Source organism: Cervus elaphus, chromosome 24 (assembly GCF_910594005.1).
Source record: "Cervus elaphus chromosome 24, mCerEla1.1, whole genome shotgun sequence".
Taxonomy (NCBI): Eukaryota; Metazoa; Chordata; class Mammalia; order Artiodactyla; family Cervidae; genus Cervus; species Cervus elaphus.
The window spans coordinates 50,126,631-50,147,044 of record NC_057838.1 but is presented as its reverse complement, the minus strand read 5'-3'; the positions used below and the strand labels follow the sequence as shown (position 1 = coordinate 50,147,044).

Below are 20,414 nucleotides of genomic sequence, written 5' to 3'. Positions count from 1 at the left end.
TATAGCTGGGCCTCTACGTGGCCCAGGGCAATAGTTTTCATGATTCCAGGCCTGCTTTAGAAATCTGCAGCTGTAGAAATGACAAGCACAGAACTTCTGTTCAATTTACAATAACTCAGTACCTTTTGAGTCATGCTCTTTATCGCTCTTGTTGACTAGTTCTTGCTCTAAAGTATTAGAATTTGGGAGTTTCTTCACTGTGTTTATGGGTTTTCTGCTGGTCTAACTTGAAAATTGATAATTATTGTTTATTATCTCTATGCATCTGGGGCCTAATTGTCTGTGGTTTCGTACAAGCTCAGCAACTCACGTTTTTCCCTACACGTTGGAAATGTTACTCCTATTTCATACCAAGGCAAAGGAAACTATTGTTGTATTGTCGCAAAACTTTTGAGCTGAAATCTCTTTAAGCAGGGAGCCTCTGGTTTTGCATCCTGTCTATAGGAAAGATCAGGCTTTAAGCTACGAGACACTCAGTAAGATTAGGACTTACTTTTCTGAGGGCTGGACACATATGTACATTGAAAACCAAAAATATCAGTGAAGTAACTCATTTTCATGCACATGGGTCCTTGGAAATCATTGTGCAGGGTCTCAGAGGTGACATTCACATCAGATGGGCCAGATGTGAATGCAATTCAAAGGCATGCATGCATGTTGACTAATCATTTCTGGCAGGGAGCATGCAGAATGAGTGGCAGTGTCAACAGGCCCCCTTTTTATCCCCTTTTGCTGATTTCAAAGAGAGCAGAAAAACAAAAACAATTTGCCAGCCCTTTTTATTCCCCTACCTCCCCACCCCGTGCCATAAAGTATTTACACGGGAAACACTTTCCAGAGCATTCATCGAAAAAAAGATGGGAAGGCATTTCAAAACATGAAAGATGATTATGGAAATAATTCCATAAATAAAAGAGGTTGTTCAATGGCCAAGCTCTTCTGTGACCTCTTAGTTATCTGGGGATATTCTAACAGCCACCAGGAGGCAGAATAGGGGTCCACCTCTCTTCTTTCATGAGATTTCATTTTACTTACTTCTCCTTTATCAACATGTGGCTGGTGTGCAAATTAAATGGAAAAAATCAAGTCATGGACCATTCTGCAAGGGCAGCTTGGCTGGAAATAGACACCTGCTGTTTCCATTTTAACTTACAGTAAAACCTCAGTGATTCAGAGTAAGGGAAGAGAAGAGATGCTAGTCTGTCAGCAAAAAACCTCAATTACTGGGCTTTCTAAAAAAGAACGTTCATTTAGCCGCTTTTCAAAGCAGTCTATACCTGGGAGCCCAAGTACAAAGTATTCATTGATTAGCTATCACTAAGTGTATGGTAAACTTAAAAGTAATTTTTAAATTTCAAATAATTGTAGATAAACTGACTTATAAATTGAAGTAAAAGAGATGGGAGCTTTAATTTCATAGATCCTGGGATAAAACTTGGAAGAAGAGCCTTTAGAATTTCTAGAGAAAGTTGAGATAATGTCAAACATTTTACTGAAGAGAAATTAAAAGAGCCACATCTGTAGTTGAATTGTCACAAATTAGGAGGAATTGGTTCTGAATCGATGAGATTTTACTGCAGTTTTACCACCTGCGGATGACAGCCCTGGGGTTTGGGGCTTGTTTCACTGACTACCTGGCTAAATCCAGCTGAGGCAGAAACCCTCCACTCCTCCCCCAGAGCTCTCCTAGCCATCTGCCTTCTAGGCAGAGACCGTCTAAACACTCAAACTTGCTAGAGTCCCACTGCTGCCACCCAACCCTGTGTGGAGGGCTGATTCTCGTCAGTTCTGATGGAGGATATCTGCAGTAATCACAAAGGCGCATCTAACCCTGGCTGCTACTTATGCTTTAGTCATTTGTTTCCCTTCACATCTTCAGAGTGAGTTCAAAAGAATAGTAACTGGGGAGACTGAAATGCCTTCCCAGACACAATTTGGCTCTAGGGTGACAAGAAAACAAAACAAAACACAAAATGAAACAAAACAAAAACTAATCCTAAATGCCTAAAATAAAAATTTTCTCAGACCAACCTCTTATCTGGTTTTTACCAGCTTTATTGAAAAGTTGCAAACCAGAGGCCTTAAGAAGCACCCATTTTTACTCTCTACAGAAAATTTAGTCCCTTGTTAGAATCTGATAAATTGTTGAGAAATTATCTACAGTTGTTATATTAATAATCATATAGATTGGCAGCCCTATGAAGAACAATGACTACTACAATATGAATTATTACCATTAATATCTGGCAGAGAAACCTGGTATTCTAGCAAAGGAAGAGAGATTAAATAGGGGGGTTGTTGGAGAAGTGAAGTCCAACTTTATTTTTCTATACCCACAGTAATTCTTTCAGAACCTCATAATCAAACTGACTCACTGAGAAGAAGAAAAAGATTTAATCACCAAAAAAGCCATTTCTTAATTTTAATCAAATGAACAGAGTCTGTGTACCTGGACTGGGCAAGGCAAAGGTTTAAAATAAAATAACAATGACATCTATATTTACTTTATACTTGCTCATACAGGTGAATGGTATTTTTGTACGTGTCTATGGGTGTCTAAAATCTTCAGAAATCTTTTCCAAAGACAAGAAGGAGTTGTACTTTGGTTTCTAGATACTTACCCAGCGTTTTTCATTATTTAAAGGCAAAGATGTACACTTCAGGAGTATGGTCAACCACACTGAACACACTCTATATTTTCTACACAAACTACATGTATATATGTACCCCTATGTGTAGCACAATACATATATACATATACATACGTATACATAGAGAGAGAGATTGGGAAAGTGAAGTCAACAGTACATGAAGGTATAATTCCAGTGTGTGTGCAGGTGTGTATATGCACATAACTTAGGCTCTGAGAGCAGAATTATGTTGTAATTTAGAGATTTGGGTGACAACTGCTACCATATACTGCATGTGTGTGTGCATACAACAATATTCTTAGCTGGTGGGGATTGTGTTTTCTCCTGAAATATTTAATTACTTTATATTGGAATTCAAAGTAGTTTTAAGGATTATTGACTTCTGTGGGGGAGGGGATCCCATTTGTCACTTTTATTAGTGTGGTGCCACCAAACGGCATGACGGCTAAGGTCCAGCTAAGATTCATGTTTAGGATTTACTGATTTTCTAGAGTTCACTGGGCATCTAGAGAAGATGGCAGTGAGTACTGGTCAGGAGGAAAAAAATTTCGTCCTTTATCCTCTTGGCAGCAAAACCTCATCCTCTCATCCTCAGTGTGCCAGGGCAAATTTTACTTCTTTAGTTGCAGCTAAGGGTCCCTTGACCAGGTGTTACCCTGCAATCAGCTGGACAGTTTAAAAAAAATCACCAGGGCTGAGGGAAATGCCTCTGTGCTCATAGATGGTTAGTTTTTGATCAACTGAGTAACGCGGTTTTGTGACTGGGTGAAAGGACTGATTTCAGAAATAAACCTCTACATTTATCAAAAAGCAAACTGGGCCTCTGAATTCCAAAGTATACCAAAGTTTTCATTCCTCGCTTCCAAAGTCAGTAAATGAGAACAGAACTGAATTTATTTCTGCCCTATTTATGAATGGCTTTTGAACACGTAAAATTCAAATATTTTTGTAATGATGGTTATGAGGGTGGTTTAAGATGGTGATTAGTACTGAGTGAAGAAGGGCTTTTTGGAAAACTGGGGAAAAGAGGCTTCTTTGGACTATCAACTTCTCTTTGGTACCACTTGTGAGTCATTTGGGAAAATGTTCTCCTCTCTCAGACTGCAGTAGCCTCAGAAAATAACTTGATTAAATCAAGCATATGTGTCCATTTCCTTCTTCAATCATTCACTGAAAGAAAACCATCTGCTTTGTATCCATGTCTTCAAAAATCTGGTCTGAAATATTGGGAAAAGCCTCAACACCCAAATCAGCAAAGGACTGGCCAGATCCCTCCATGCCTCTGGAGATGATTCTGTGGACACCCAGAAAGAACATACTTACCATCACAATGAACCCCAGATGCCCCCATCTGAAAAGAACATCACATAGGATAGAGTAGAATAAAAAACTCTAGCCCAACTTAATTTTCTGTCTGAAAGTGCCTACATTTGGAGGGTGTTGACTTGGCCCCTCTTCTCACTCCTGGCTGTGCGTTTGCTCGGTGTTGCAGGAGTTAGTTGTACCTACCTCAAGGGGTCTTCACCCCATTCTCAGTGAGGGTTTGGGGGACATCATGATTCGTTGGCACTCTCTCTATATATAAATACTGTATATATGGTTCACATACAGACAGTTGTAGAGGAAGATTAGTATCACTCTGGCTAGCTACTGGTAACTAGGCTCGGTACTCATCTGCTGGGATGAAGGTAAGTACAGACGGACAGAGGAGCTACAACACGCTAAGGGGACAGAGTCAAGGCAGCTCGGAGGCGTGTGTTGGGATGTAACCGCAGTCATTGTTAAGTATATCAATTGCTTCATGCACGCACAAGAGAATCACCCACATTGACCCTGCTGTGGAAGGCCACCCATTTCACAAGCAGTCCACTGGAAATTGCTGTTACATTCCTTGGGTCGGTGTTAGGAAGCAGGGGCACTGGGAAAAGTCCCATTAGAAGACATGGTACTGGAAGGGCATGCACAGACTATGACAGCAGGTGGCTGACTCATTCATTTGGGTCACATACCTCTTTTCCCTGCCACGATCAGCCAAGATTGAGTGGAACAGTAGAAAAACAGGGAGGAAATTTAAATATGCAATCAGGCATTAGTTGGGATGATTGTCTTTATGGTGTATTATTTAACTATACTGTTGATTTTCATTTACTCATGGGAATTAGCATTTTAGGTGCCTTTGACATTACTTTTTTTGATGCCCTCTTTTCCCCCTTGTAGATCTGGTTGGAGGGGAAGAGTGAGCATGAGTGAGGTTTTTTAAATAGGCGATTTTAAGAGAAATGCTTTTAAATCTCAGTTTTGAAACAAGTGGTGTAACAGTTTGATCATAAGGAAATCTTGGAATCTTTTCTTGGAAGGGGTGGGTTGTTTAAGTCCTTACAGGTTTTGGATTGAATTAGCCTCTAAATCCCTCAGTGTATAATGATCAAAATAATAATTTTGACAGTGGCTAGTTAAAAAAAAAAAAAGGAAGCTGTATTTATTTAGATGTAGGTTGGAGAATCAACAAGTTGAACAACACAGAATAATTTGTTTCTGTCACTGAGTTTAGCAACCCAGGTCATCTGAGATTAACAAATGAAGACTCTAGGGCGAGTAGACTAAGTTACAGAGATAAATTCAAAAAGACGGCTCTCAATCCACACACCAAATAAAATAAATCGAAACAACAGTGGTAGCAACAGAAACAGCCACAAAAGACCAAAAAGTATTTCATATGTTCCTGACAATAACCATATGCTGCTTGAATAATTATCTCAAAGATGTACTCACCTCTTTGGCTTGTTGCTAGAAATATCTGAAAACTCAAGCTGAAACGTACATCACACAACCCACTTTTTGGCTGTTTTAAACAACCCTGTAAAGGATCCTCCTTGCAAAACGGCCACTTTCATTTGCTTCACAAGGTCAGTTAAAAGAAAATGGGAGTTAAGACATCGTAGTCACAAAGTTGCCAGTAAATCAGTTGTGCAGATCTTCTGAGGAACAGAGACCCTGCCCCCCTGGCACCCGCTTACCTCTGCGTGGTGCTCTTCGTTCTGCTGAAGAACTTCAATGACTAGTTCAGCAAGACGTATTGTATCTTCCAGCTTTTTGGCAGGAGTGATTAACCGGCCTACATTTTCTGTAGTACAAGAATTTGTGTTAAAATTCAGTGAAAGTAGTGGGCTAACTTTGTGGCCATTAGAACTAGTGGATAAGAAATTCCAAAGATTATCCCTTTTTTTTTTTTAAGGTTTCATGCAAATGTTAAGTGCCATATAATTAGTAGTGAGCAAACCAGAAAGCCATTTTATTATTATTATCACCATCATTATTATAATACATACTAAGAAAAAGCAGTGCTCCAGCTTCCAATTTGCTTATTAAAGCTGTATGAAGACTATGACAGCCCGTTACAAATTTAGCGACATTTTGTACACATGTTCTTTAAAGACAGCATAAATGGACTATCGTATATCCCTCTCTAGGCAGTGTTTGTGCTACCTGAGTTGGGAAGATGGAACAGAAGCTTAGTCTTGATTGCTGCTCCATCTGTTTCCTGGCTTTGTCCCTAAACAATACAACAGCATTGTTTTTCATTCAAGGTCTGCATGTTTAACAGGTATTGGAATGTTCATTTTAAAAAAGCAGACTTAAAGGTCTGGCTGTTTTAAGTTGTCCAGGGAGGAGACTGAGAATCAATGGACATTCCTAGGCCATTAGATAGAAAGCAGGATAGAATTTTTAAAAGAACATAGGGTGTAGAGTATTGGATGAAGTGGTTTGTTCCACTGGTTTGTACAAGTGAAATTTTATCAGTGAGATGGCAACAATGCGCTTTAGGTTCTACTGTGTTGAAAGGGCTTTTATTGCACTTAAGAACAAGCTGAACCCTGGTTTCCAAACTCTGGTTTTCATTTTATCCTTTATAGAGCTAAATTCATGAAGGTTTGGCAATGTTATTATGTTACAAAGAACTGTTTTTTTTTTTTCCTGTTGGGGTGGGGGCAAAGAGTAATATTTGAAACAAAGATTTCCTAAGCCAATGAAATGGCCTGAATTCAACCAGTCTAAACTCATAGGTGAACTCGTAGTTTGTGCTCAGACCCCTTCCAATCTTGAAGCCTGAGTCATCTATAGCCCATGGTGTATAACAGCAATTAGGATCCTTTAGCACAATTCCACAAGGAGGGTATACGTGTGCACGAAAGGACTGCTGAAAGTTATTTCAATCTCCTCATCTGAAGCAGATACGTTTTGACTTCAGGGTTTTACTTGCCAGAGAAGGTAACTCAATGCTTCACAGGAAGGGCTGGTGTGCTGTTGGTGGTTTGGTTGTGTGTGTTTGTCAGGGGAGTGGTAAACAAAATGGTAGGAGGTGGCTAATTTAAAAAGAAGAGAAACAAGTAGCTTCTCATAATATTTTCCTAATTTTTTGTGCGTTTGTTATATAGGTGATGAACATGGAAGATGATTAATAATGTAGGATTTAACAACAAGATAGAAAAATTCTGTGAAACACTATGCAAAAGGAGTGGTCCAGCCAATGGGAACTATGAATGATGGAGGGGGTTGGTCAGATAATTGAGGTGGTGCAAGTTTCACTCTAACAAGGCCTGATGACTGGTGTGAAAATGAGCTTTTGGAATCAGGCCAACAGAATGCTCCGTTGTCTCTGCCAGGTTCAGGTGGAAGTGTGGCTGCAATAGAAGGTCGGGGCTTGAAGGTGGGAGCTGTGGGGAAATAATCTGCAGATTAGACAGAGAATCTCCACCCAGATAAGGAGATGTGCACAGCTCAGGGGCTAACATCTCACTGCCTGGTCCACAGAAATAATACCTGGAGAAAGACTGAGTGATGGGTTTGATACCTGTGCTTCTGCGGTGCCTGGTCTGTTTGTAATTTCACAAATGGACTATCATAATTTCATTAGTAGACTTTCAGGCATTTCTAACAAACATACTGTGTATATATGTTGAGGTAATATGTGTAGAGTGAGGTATTTGCATTTTGATAGTAAATATGCACAGGCTACTTTTTTGTTAGTTGATATTCACATTTACACATCAATTTGCAAATTCCTCATCCTATGCTTATTACCTATTCGACACATACACCCACATACACACATCACACACTTACATACATTTTCTAGTAACCAGACAAGCCTGCATGTTAATACAAATCTGCAGGAAATCCCACTTGGGGCACATCTTTGAAATCTCTTACTTACAAAACAGAGAATAGTATCCTTTTGGGCAGAACACATATCGAATCTAGGGAAATTCTAGATGTCCATGAGACACGATGCAGTAGTGGAAATCATTCCCATCAATATTTTTATGTACTTTTATTTCAAAGATGTAAATGATTTTTGTGTTGGGAGAAATCCAAGATGCATAAGCTAGGATCACCTGAAGATTTGTTTTAATATGCAGTGCTCTGATATTGACTACCATATATATCAATAGATACACATAAAGTGTACATGTGCACACAATCTTCCTGTGAGTGTGTACACTTGTACGCAAATATGTGTATGCCTGATGTATATATACAGACAGTATGTTTAATAAAATCTTTTGCAATTTTGCTTTAACCAGCAACCATTTCATGTAAGTAGGTTAAGTATGCTTGAATCTAGAATATTTGATCTTTCAATGAACCCATGTAGCCAGACTTTCATTTATTATTAATTAGCTGCAATTGCATTATCTATAGATCAAGCTACTATATTGAGACACGACTTTATTTTCCTCTTACTTGCACTGTTGACTCACTAGTTAGTAAAAATGGTACTAAAATCAACTTGTTTAAGATGTTGTCTTTAAAGAAAATATTGTGCAAAATCCTGTAGCCCCTCTTCCATCCCCCCCAACAGAGATCAAGGAGAAATTTGTGCTTAGATATGATTTTTTTTTGGGGGGGGGTCATGTCTGCTGTCTGCAATATCTGGAAACATACTGTAATATTCCTATCACCCAATCTTGTACTAGCTGGAGCACTGACACAGGGGAACTAAAAATATAATATACTTAGTAAACATTTCATACAACAGAATTGAAGCTCATAACATAGAAAAAAAAATCATCATGCAAAATGTTATGCAACAATGTTATTTTGTGCTGACACTGAGATTTGAAAATGTTGCATATGTCAGACAGAGCTAGACAAAAAAAATGTGGACATTTGGAAATAATGCTCTCTTTTCAAGTCTCTCAAAACCTACGGTGTCAAACTTGAGAGTCTGAGCCTCAGGTTAGTATGCTAAACAAAATTTCCAGAGAAATGAACAGAAAAGCAAACTAAACTAGAAAGCTGTCGCATAAAGGAAACGTAAAAGTTTACAGTACTTGGTTTTGGCCTAGGCATGCCTTTGAGCCTCTGATATAACATGCTGGTCTGCGTTTGGGTGGGTGGAGGAGGCCCAGGAGGTGGCGGGGGAGCTGCTTGGGTAGGTGAGGAGAGACGGTTAAAAAAAAAAAAAAAAAAAGGTAAAGAGACAAAGTGACTATCACAAAGGTGACAAGTAAGATGACAAACTCTGAAAAGAACAACCAAACAAGCAAAAATGATCACACACGAATTGAGAGCTGCTGCTTTCCTGGTGTGACTGCAGCGTTACAGAGGTCTGACATTGCCTGACGAGGCACGAGGCTCTTACCACCGTACTGAGACACTCAGAGGCAGGATGCCTTCATCCGGTGGGAACACATGGGTGATGGTGGCGGTACCACTGACCGCAAGAAGATAGACTTCTTGTACAGTGAAGCACACCTAAATGTTAACAGCTGCTTCCTCCTTCCAGATGTCCAGAAATAGCACGTGATGTCAACATAGTTGGGGGATATGACTTCTCATCCTCAAGAGGGTACTTAACTTCCTATGGAACCTTCTCCCCTCTACGTAAGCCTCTCCAGGCCTCAGCTTCCTCCTCTATAAACTGAGAATATTAACGTCTTCTTTTTGTATACCTTGAGGGGTTGCCAAGAACAGCAAAGAAAACAATGCATGGGCTGGATCTCTGTAAAGCTTCAGGTGCCTACAAATCTTCACTGTTATCTCCCACGTGGTAAGAAAGCAGGAATTAATTGCTTTGCAAAAGCAGATGAAGGGCCATTATTAGTTCAATTGAGCTGGGGAATATTCTTGCTCCCTTTGTGGAATTTCAACATGTCAAAATCTGTCATTTTGCAGGAAAAAAAAAAATGTGTGGTATCTGATTGTTTCCAGCTCATTTAATTATTTTCAATTTGGAATTCTCATGGCTTTTATATTGTGGGTTGAATCATATATAAAAACTTGCCAGCTTATCAAATATGTTACTTGCTATTCCAAATGTTAGAATACGGTAATCAGCACTTGACCCATCTGTCATGTGGTTTTACAGTATCAGCACAGCAAACATCCTATAACAATAGCCTCTCCTTCAACACAAGCGCAGAGCGCTATCAGCTTCTGCCTTCTCTGTCTGTAGTGAGTGTCTCATTAACCTCGGACCTGGTCCTTTCTCATGGCTTTCATTTATAAAGCAAGCTGTATGGTGAGGGGGACATTCTACATTGCCAAGCCTGCTTCTTGGTTTGCCTGAATTTCTCAATTGGGAAAACGAAGTTTACTGCAGGCTTATAGGAAATGGAATTCTAGCAGCAATAATAAAAAATACAAGAAATAGGGATAAATATCCTGGCAAACCATCTCTTAAAAGCAAAAGTTGATATCATCTTTTTCTTGTGGGATCACCTCAATGTTTGAAATGAAGGACTAAAAAAATATTCTACTCCCCAGTCTCCTCTTACTTAAATTTTTTGTTTGGGAAAGAGTGTATGTAAATGGACTTTTTAAAAAAATCAGTTTTAAATGACAGCTATATAAAGGAAGGTACTTACTAACCTCTTCTTTATAAAAAAGAATTCTATATTTTATGTCTTGTTAAAATCTGCTTTTCCACCTACAGCGGGGTGCAAAGTTGGGAGCATTTCTGGTAACACCTCTTCTGGTTCTCTGAATGAATGTGTATTACCCGAGTGTGTAATTCTTAGGGAAACTCCTCATTTATTCTTTCCCAGATAACAGAAACTATGTAAACCACTTCGTAAGTCACTTTATAAAACAATGAAATGCCCCAGGGCGGATCCGTAACCGGCAAGGCAGCAGATACATATTTCAGCTCAATGGGTCTCAATGAAAATTCGTAAAGGGATTCCCTCCTGCCAACTGTCTGTCCAGAATTCTGACAGTGAGGTTTGCCACCATAGAAAAACAAGCTCCCTATTTTTTTCCCCTTCACAGAGCAAAACAAAAACATCATACCTTGGTTTCCAACTTCATTTACCCAATTACCATTGCTCATGTTTACACAATTAAATCTGCTTGGCTTCCAGAGAGGGAGTTAAATGTGACTGCAGAAAAATAAAAAAGAGAATTCCTCTGCAGGCTCAGCTAAGCAAAGGAAGAGAGGCATCCAGGAGCGAGAGATTCTCCAATAGCCCTTAAATAACCTGACCAGCTCTGACTCCAGCAAGCCAGTTAATTGCCACTTCCAGAAACATTGTATGAGAAATGGATATGGTTGATGGAGAGCACACTTAAAACCAAGTTCCAACCTATATATGTTTTGCTAAAGATGCCAGTGTTTGTATTACGTTATTACTGACAATAACTATCCTGGAGCAATTCACTAGGATTTGGAGGTAGGGATGGATAAAAGCTAGAGTGGGAAGAGAAAGCCAAACAGATAGCCACAACATGCTTCCCAGAATACGCTGCCTACCTAAAACAATGGCTCCATGGACCACACATTTCAAACAGGGTCATAATTCAATGTAACTTCTTCAGTGGGGCAGGCCATCATGTATACTTGATCCCCTGTATCCTCATCACTCCCTTTCAGAAGATTCCATTTTTAGGGCAATATAAAGTATATGTTACTAAAGACCAGTAGATGAGTCACTAATTGTTTACCCTTTTTATTGAAGCCATCTTTGACTTCTCCCCATAACGACATGGGTGGCGTGGCCTGTCCAATCTACCTCTACTGTGTCTCTTGATTTTACCTCCCACTGTACGAGACCATGTGGCTATACTCTTGCTGACAAAGTAGATGTTCAACTCACGTCTCATCATCTCCACCTCAACGGTTGCTAAAGACTCCAAACCAGCCTTTAGTTCCTTCCCTCCCCTGTAGTTCATTGCTCACGCAGCATCCACAGTGATCCTCATACAGCACACATCTGAACCTATCATACTCTTGCTCAAAGCCTTTAAGAGACTCCCTACCACGCCTCCCCCCAGCCCCAAGAGTTATACCTTCATAACAAAGACTCAACTCTTCTGATGATACCTCTACTTGAGCTCTTATGGTCCTTGACTAACAGCCAATGATATGCATGTTTGTCTTTCCCTGTACCCACTGAATTCTGTATTTCTAGGGACTAGTACAGTAGCTGGTCCAGAGCAGTAAATTCTCAGTGGATCCAGCCCAATGGTGTGCTTTCATGGAAAACCAAATATTCTGTGGTTGCAATATGCATAAAAACTATATGGGCAACTTTCATCTCTTAGCCAAAGCTCCTGGTTATGGAGCAAATGCATGTAGCTGAACTGCTGAATAGCAAACATTGTAACTTCTACTTGCAAACCAGAGAAAAACTTCAGGTGTTTTAATGCAATGAAAAATGATTTAAGATAATGAGAAATCTTTGTATTCAAGTTAAAATATATTATATCCACAAGAAAGAAATAATGCTATTAAGATATACACACACACACACACACAAAGATATATATATATATAGACACACACACATACACATACATACATATATATATATTTTTTTTTTTCCTCCAATTTGGTATCTTTATATCCAAGGTCAGCCTTGTCCTCGAGACTGAGCTGTTGTACCTAAGAAAAGTAAACTTAATTCTGGCGAGACACAGTAATGGATATCTGCTATTCTTGTATGTGCAGTTGCCTTGCTTAGAACTGCCTCTCTTCCACTCTATGCGGCTTTAGTGGGAATGTTAAGCAATGAGTCCTAAATAGGAGCAGCCATGTGAGCCAAGCCAGGGCAACCATAACACCCCACGTCATCATGGGTATTATGACTGGCTCAGGGACTGACACGTGACCCAAGCCTGGCCAATAAGAGTGTTCTCTGGAACTGTATACAGTTTCATAGAGAGGAAACCTCTTTCTTCATTGTGCCTCAGCATCTGGGATAAAAACCTGGTGCTATCTGTGGCAATTTTGCCCCCAACCCCTGCTGTCATGACAGTCACATTAAAGAAGACTGACAGCAGCTGGAGAGATCAAGACACAGTAAAAGCCTTTATTTCTGAGTCCGATCCCTCCATGCATTTCCTACCTACACAGGCCAAAAATGACCTTTTCTTGCTTAAGCTACTTATGGTGGTGGTGGTTGTTTTTGAACACTTGCTCTAGTAAGACTACTTATTTAATAGTACTATTAAATATTCACCCAGTCCCCAAATAAACTTTCACTTATATGGTTGTGGGTGCTCTAGGACAGACTCTGGGACATCTGGTTGAATGACGAGTAGGCCTTCAACAAGGCCGAGGAACATCCCAGGCAGTTCTCAGGGAATCAGCCCTGGGCGTCCAGCACATCCTCCTCTGCCATGCATCAAGGACCCCAGCCCAGGTGAAATCCCTGTGTACGGCATGCCTGCAGCATCCTGCATCTCCTTCTACAACACAGTCTCCAGATGAAATCACTTGTTTTACTGCCTGTCCTCTCCCTGAGAAGTTTATTGGGAGCTGCCTGAGGGCAAGGGATCTGGGCTGCTTTTTCTCATGGCTCCCTTCCCTGGTTCCTGACCCAGTTCCTGGAACTCAATGGGTATTTAACATATGTGGAACTTGTAACATTTTCTTTTGAAATTTATGATAAAGAGATAAATCGGCTGCTTCTTATAGTCCATTGACATTCAAACTGCAGCCCCTGCTGCAGCAGCTTCATCATCAGTGTGTTAGAAATGCAGATTTCCATGCCCCTCTCTAGACTTACCAAATCAGAATGTACGTTTTAACGAGATCCCCAGAGATTTGTATAAAGATTAAATTTTGAGAAGCACTGCTTTCTGTTCCATTTCTGAAATCAAATAATATGTCTATATTGTACATTTGGATTTGGGGGTTTCCTTTTAAATAATAATATACCAATAATGACATAATTTTATGTTTATAATAACATATATAAAACTTTGTCTCTATGGATAGATAGTAATGAGGGCTTATTATGTACCAGGCACTGTGTTAAGAGCTATGTTGGAAATATATGTTTTAATCTTTGCAACAATGCTTTAAGAGGAGGAAACATTATTAGCCCCTTTTACAGAAAACAAAGGGGCTTCCCAGGTGGTGCTAGTGGTAAAGAATCTGCCTGCCAATGCAGGAGGCATAAGAGAGAGGCAGGTTTGATTCCTGGGTTGGGAAGATAACTGGTGGAGGAAATGGCAACCCACTCCAGTATTCTTGACTGGAGAATCCCACAGATGGAGAAGCCTGGTGGGCTATGGTCCACAGGGTCGCAAAGAGTTGGACATGAGTAAAGCAACTTAGCACGCATGCACAGAAAACAAAAGTGAGACTTAAACAGGTTAAAAAATAATTGGAGCCAAGACTGTGTGATGTAAACTTTTGACATAACAGATTCTGGGTGTTCAGGCTGGTCCTGGGAGACTGTTTTCTTGGAGCTGTGCATTTAGGATTCTGGTATGTGGACTCTGGGATCTCTCAACTGTCACACTAGAAACCAGTTACTAGATCGTGAGTGGGGACAGTATCTCTTGAATGAAAGACATAGCAGCCTGGTGGGCGGGGGGGGGTCAGTGTGGGGGTAGGTGAAGGCCCTAAAGAATGTGCAGGACCCCAGACAAGAGTTGCTTACTTGCCCATCTTATTTTGAAACTGGCTTCTTTTCTCTATACCTTGGTCTCCCCATCTGTCAAATGGTGGTTTGGGATTAAGTGATTGAGAAACCTCATCTAATTTTATCACTAACAACCACAAGTCTTTCATAGTACAGAAGTTGAAAGTGTGGGCTTGGAATTAGGTTCATGTTCAAATTCTGTCTCTACAACTAATCAGCTGTGTGCCCTTGGGCAAGTTACTTAACATCTCTCTGTTTCATTTCTCTGCATTTCTACAGAAAACAGTGATTTTTTTATTTCGTGGAGTGTAAGAGGCACATTTGAACATTTCTGAAATTGGATGCATCTTACATTTGATGGGTGTGTCACAATTTAGTTGGCAGCATTATTTTATTCTTAGGACTACATAAATTAATGGTGCATCTTATAATTGATGGCTTTTAGATTCAATGAAATATGGCAACAAAATACTTACAGAATTGTTGTGAAAATTAAATGAGATATGCATGTATCTACTTAGCACATACTAAATTCTCAATAAATGACAGTTGTTATGGTGATCGGCAGCATGTCTTTTTGTTCTGGGAGAAGAGATGTCAGTTTCATGTTTATTGATTCATGGCATATTTTTAACACATCCTCTTTTCCTCCAGGATCTTCCTTGTTTGAGAGTGTTTGAAACATGTTTCTCCCTGCCCTCCTCACTTTTCATAAAGTATAGATGAGATACTAGTCTACAGGATAATTCTGGCTTGGAAACCCTGGTTTATGTATCACTGAAATAAGAAAGATGAAAAGATGAACATTTACTCCACTGTGTAAGACAGGATGTGTTAGATTGGCCTTGTTTTAGGAGTTTAGGATGGCCTGGATCTTGCTGAGATGGGAGTTACCCTCACTGGTCTCTTGGGTGAGTGGCTCCATACTGTGTGTTGAGTGTCACAAGCTTGCTTGTCTCTTTTTTTCTTCTTCAACTGGACTCAGACCTATAAGACTTGATGGAAACAGGGAAAGATATGGAACCTCACTACTACAGAATCTGCCTGAAAATCCTTTGGATAAATTTGACTTGCTCTAGAAGGTTTCTGTCATTTGGGAAGAAAAGAAAAATCCTCAGTTCTCTGACAATCTCAGGGGATCTCACTGCCCTCAGGAAGACTTCAAAGGGGAAACATTTTGGCAATGATCTAGGCCCAGAAGACTGCTCTGACTTTGGTGGTTTTCCTGAAATAAAAGTTGTAAGCAATTGTGTGTGTAATCCACTGAATGAAAGGGTATTATCCAATTGCTATCATGCTGGCTGGAAAGGCTGAATGGAGGAAAGAGACCCCTCCCCCACAATAAAAGAAAAAAAAGCATGGTGTTTGAATTTAGAATGATGTGGGTTCAAATCCTGCTGAAGAGTGTCATTTATCCTTTCCAAACCTCAGCCTCCTCATCGGTAAGAAGGGCAGTAATGAAACCTTCTCAATGGGTCTAAGGTAACAAATGAATCAGATCCTTCTTATTAAGTCCTTAGCACAGTGCTTGGGCCCATGGGTAGGCTGTCTGTCTGTCTGGCTATAGATCTATCTATTTTGCAAATCCTTGCTGTATTTGAAGGAAAAATCATACAAGTATTTAGCAGAGAACTGAGGCAAGCCAGCAATAGGGGTGTAGACTTTCTCAGAGATTTGCTGGGTTCAGAACACGTGACGGTTTAAATGGAAATGTATTTAAAATAATAGAATTCATTTGCAGGAGTCACAGCTTTTCTTTCATAGAGTAACAGCCTTTTACATCTCTCTCTCTCTTTTTTTTTTTTTTTGAGATACTGTAATTAAACTGAACATGCAATTTCTAATAATGCTCTCAGACAGAAAGCATAAGTCCACCAAAATGCCATCTGTAGAGTCCCGGAGCCTCGCAAAGCACAGTCTGACTGCAGGCTTCAGCAGCTGTCTGTTTGCACCTCGATTTTTGTATGGATAACTCCAGTTGTGCCTGGCCACCTCCACACAGTTAGTTTTGCACACCTATCCATGTATTCACGCTTTGTTCCCTCTACGGAAACTGAAAAGGTAGGGGGAGAGTAAAAATTAAAGATGTAAAGATCAGGAAAGCATTGATGATGATTTTGATTACAGCTGAGATCTACTTTGCCCAGAAGGGGCCTCGGATGTACCAAGCTTTAAACCCAACTCTGCTTTGATCTTAACTTTTGGGTCCACTTTTACCTTCTCCCTCCTCCTCAATCTTGTTTCTCTATCTCTGCCGGTATGGTTTTTCTGGAGTGCAAATCACCAAGCTGCCCTCTTGCTTAAAGAGCCTCACTGGCTCTCTGTCACCTTTGGATGGGAGACGTGGAATTTTTCTTGTGAAAACTGTCTACAGAAATTGGTACAGATTCCAGGTGAAGAACCCATGGACCATGAGAGGCCATCTGAACCCTGTATTAGGAATGTACAGGGAGATCTCATCTGCTGCCTCTGTTGCCGCCATCGGCACCCACTCCTGCTGTCACTTCAGCCTGTTGTCCAACCACACTGAGTTACAGAGAAGTTCAGAGTATGGCCTCTGCCTGGCCTCAGGCTCTGGCTCTGCACTTTGGCTTCTAGGAACATGTTATTTAACCTCTGCATATCTTAGCTTGCTCCTTTCTAATAAGGGAATAATAGTAGTAGCTATCTCATAAGAGATTTTGAGGCTTAAATGAGTGAATACATATAAATTACTTAAGAGTCATAGGTGGCGTGTAATACACACTGAATAAGCTTTAGCTATTTTTATTAATGCTATGGTTTTATGTATTTGCACATATTACTCTCTTTAGCTAGGATGCCTCTCCACTTTCCCATCCCATCTCCTTTTCACTGATTCTATTTCATCTTTTAAGATGCAGTTCAAACTTGCCATCCCTGGAAAGACTTCTATGGCTTTCCAGCAATGCCTTCTAACACACAACTCTACACATTAGTGTTGCTGAGTACAGAATTTGTAATTTACATTTAATTACCCAATGACACATATGCCCTATGAGGGTATCAGCTGTTTCTTCTTGTTTACACAGTCCCTGGTTTTACCAGTGTACCTGGCACATGGCAGGCTCCCACTAAGCACCTGTCAAATGAATGAATGAATGAATGAATGAATGAATGAGTGAATGGATAAATGAATATCTTCCCTTCCAGGAAGAGAAAAGCGTGTATGCCTTGAACATAGGTTTGTGAGTCTCCAAATACTTATTACTAGCTTAGTGCTTGGCATGTGCTCAAAAATGCTTTCTGAATTGATCTGAAACACATTCAAATTTACTCAAATGATAATTATCTTTGGAGAAGTCTTTAGACCTTAAAACCACGATCCATACTATATATTTGTTACAGCTTTCCTCAAAATAGATTCAGAAGTTTGGGGACCAAACAAGAAGAAAACTGCCATAGCCAGAAAACTTCTAAGGGCTTTCCTCTCATGAAACTTCTAGCAATGGCCCCCGTTTAGCCACCTGTGTGTGCATCCTGCCCCATCACGTGGTACATACAAGAACAACACGGAGACGACGCCTCTCTGCCTTGACTGATAAACATTCATCAAAGAACACAAACTTCTCAATAGAGCAGAAAACAGGAAAAAGAAATGAAAAACAAAAAGGAAGATTAGTTTGCTTCAGTCACTTTAAAAAGAAAAAATGTACATGAGGCGAAATCACTGGAGTCCTTGAAGCCAAAGATGAAATGAAGCTCCACAGCAAACCATAGTTCTGTCCCTTCGAAGCTTATGCCTTTACAGAAAGTCTGCTCTACAGAGGTCAACATCTTGTGGGCAAGAGATATAGTGAGACAGCACAAATTAACTCCTTAAGTATCACTGCAACTCCACATCAGTCTTTGGGAGTACATACGTTAAGGAGCTATCAAGAAACAAAAACAGAAACAAAACACTAAATATGACTCAACAGTCCTGAGAGTTTATAATGCATATACAATGGGTTCACCTGCGTCCTTTTGATTCTCTATTTGAAAGAGAAAGCACAACAAGGAGAGAAGAGAGAGAGAAACAAGAACACATATGCAGGATTAATGAGCAAGTGAACCAAAATGCCCCCCACTTATGTGTGATATATGATATTGGAAAGAAAAAGTCGCCCTTGAGTTCCCACCGCCCGGAAGTGTGGGGGCCAGCAAAAAAAGGCTCCTTCACAGACGTGAAAAATGCTGCACAAATAGAAAATTAGTGAAATTAAGTTTTAATGTGAAATCAAGCTATGAAACATACATGAACTCTCCAAGTGACAATTAAGTCATATGTTCTAGCCAGAGCTTAGAGGACGAGGACAAGTTCAAATCTTCAGAAAGAACAAGGAAAAGCTTCCCAACTTGCGCGAGAACAAACAGGAGGCATATAAGAGCTCATTTTACATAGAAGGGACCACTTGTGCGATCTTCTACCCACAACAGTTTGACATCTTAAACATGGAAAAGAAAGCACGGTTTTGCCCCAACTGTCCTTTTCCTGACACCTAACACACGGCTCCCCGCCTAGCTGCTATCTTTTGATTGTGTACCAGTGACAAGCACTTTACAAATTGGGGTTACACACAAGCAAAGTAAAAATGCATTCAGGTCACAGACAGAGAATAACTGAAAAACTTACAGACAAATCTGAGTTTATCACAAACAAATGGCTTAATTGTCTAACCTGTGTTAGGCTGATAAAAAGTGACTGGACTTCTCACACTGGGTTTCACAGACAGAATCAACAGACAAGCCAATGCTAAAAAACTTGAAGCAAGGAGAGTGAGTTGATTTGGATCTGGATTTTCTTGAAATAATGAAAACAGAAAGAGTGAAGACAGCATGGTGAGGAGGTGGTAGGTACTCACGAATGGTTAAATCCATCACTTGGGAGGCCAAGCAGAAGACAGGATGCTCATACATTTCTCTCTTTTTCCCTATAAAAGAGGATTTGGGCATGCAAGAGGCTTAGGTCAGAGGTCAAGAGGTTAAAGGTCATAGGTTAGAGGAAAACGTTACATTAGCTCAAAGGAAAATAGCCACAGAATATTTTGGGATAAACACAGGATAAAAGAAAAAAGGAGTATCAAAATTGGAGATCTACTGGATTAACCATTCAGCATGCCGTGAGTCACGAGAGAGATTGTGACCATGATTTTACACGTCTCTTTAGAATTATTTGCAAGAATACAATGACCGAAAACATCATGATAAAGGGAAACAGAATTTCATTGATTGAAGGCTCCAAGATACTAAGGATTTCAGACTTTAGTATCTAAGGCTCTTGAGGTATTTCTTCATAAACATAGTCTCCAGCAATATTACTATAACTTCTTTCCAACATTCTCAGGGAACTAAGCTATTAATGGTCACAGAGAAGCTCAAATGTCAAGATTTCTTTTCTGGGGGTAGGATCAGAACCTTGTAAAAGAAAGTTGACTGGTAGTAATATCTTTAAAGCTGCCATGTCTCAGCCTATGGTGGACTATGTTCATGAAAGAAAACCTGATACATGCAGCCAGAGGATGTTGGGTTGTCTGAATTAACAATCCCAGCATGCTTTGAAATTGGTGTCACAGCCACTTTTGCAGAGGTAAAGTCAAAAAGTGGCTGAGCCAATCACGGACAAGGAAGGAGAGAAGCGGAAGAGAGCAGGTAGTGTGGAATGAGGTACTTCTCTGACAAGAGAGTTGGAAAAAAAAGATTGATTTCTTCAAAGAATCCCCAGACCTAAAAGTCACAGTGCAAAAGATAATTAACACAACCAAGAAGAATTGAGGCACAAAAGGAAATTACAGACCAGCTGATCTACTTTGGAAACGAATGCATTTTTACTTACAGATCTTAAAGTTTGTTTTTGGATATATTTATCTGAAAGAAGAGAGCAGATCTT

General features: G+C 40.0%; 1 protein-coding gene across 11 annotated transcripts in view; it reads right to left on the bottom strand.

Annotated features, from left to right (window-relative positions):
• Positions 1-20,414, bottom strand: part of CADPS (calcium dependent secretion activator) — a 473,148-nt gene that overhangs the window by 94,482 nt on the left and 358,252 nt on the right. For 3 of the 11 annotated variants that reach the window (XM_043886637.1, XM_043886641.1, XM_043886643.1), the window contains one exon: positions 5,669-5,775. In XM_043886637.1, the coding sequence (XP_043742572.1) occupies positions 5,669-5,775 (107 nt within the window). Of the gene's footprint in view, positions 1-1,035; positions 1,057-4,660; positions 4,670-5,668; positions 5,776-18,501; positions 18,520-19,389; positions 19,459-20,414 lie in introns of all 11 variants that reach the window. The other 8 variants (XM_043886634.1, XM_043886635.1, XM_043886639.1 and 5 more) reach the window with 5 other exon arrangements.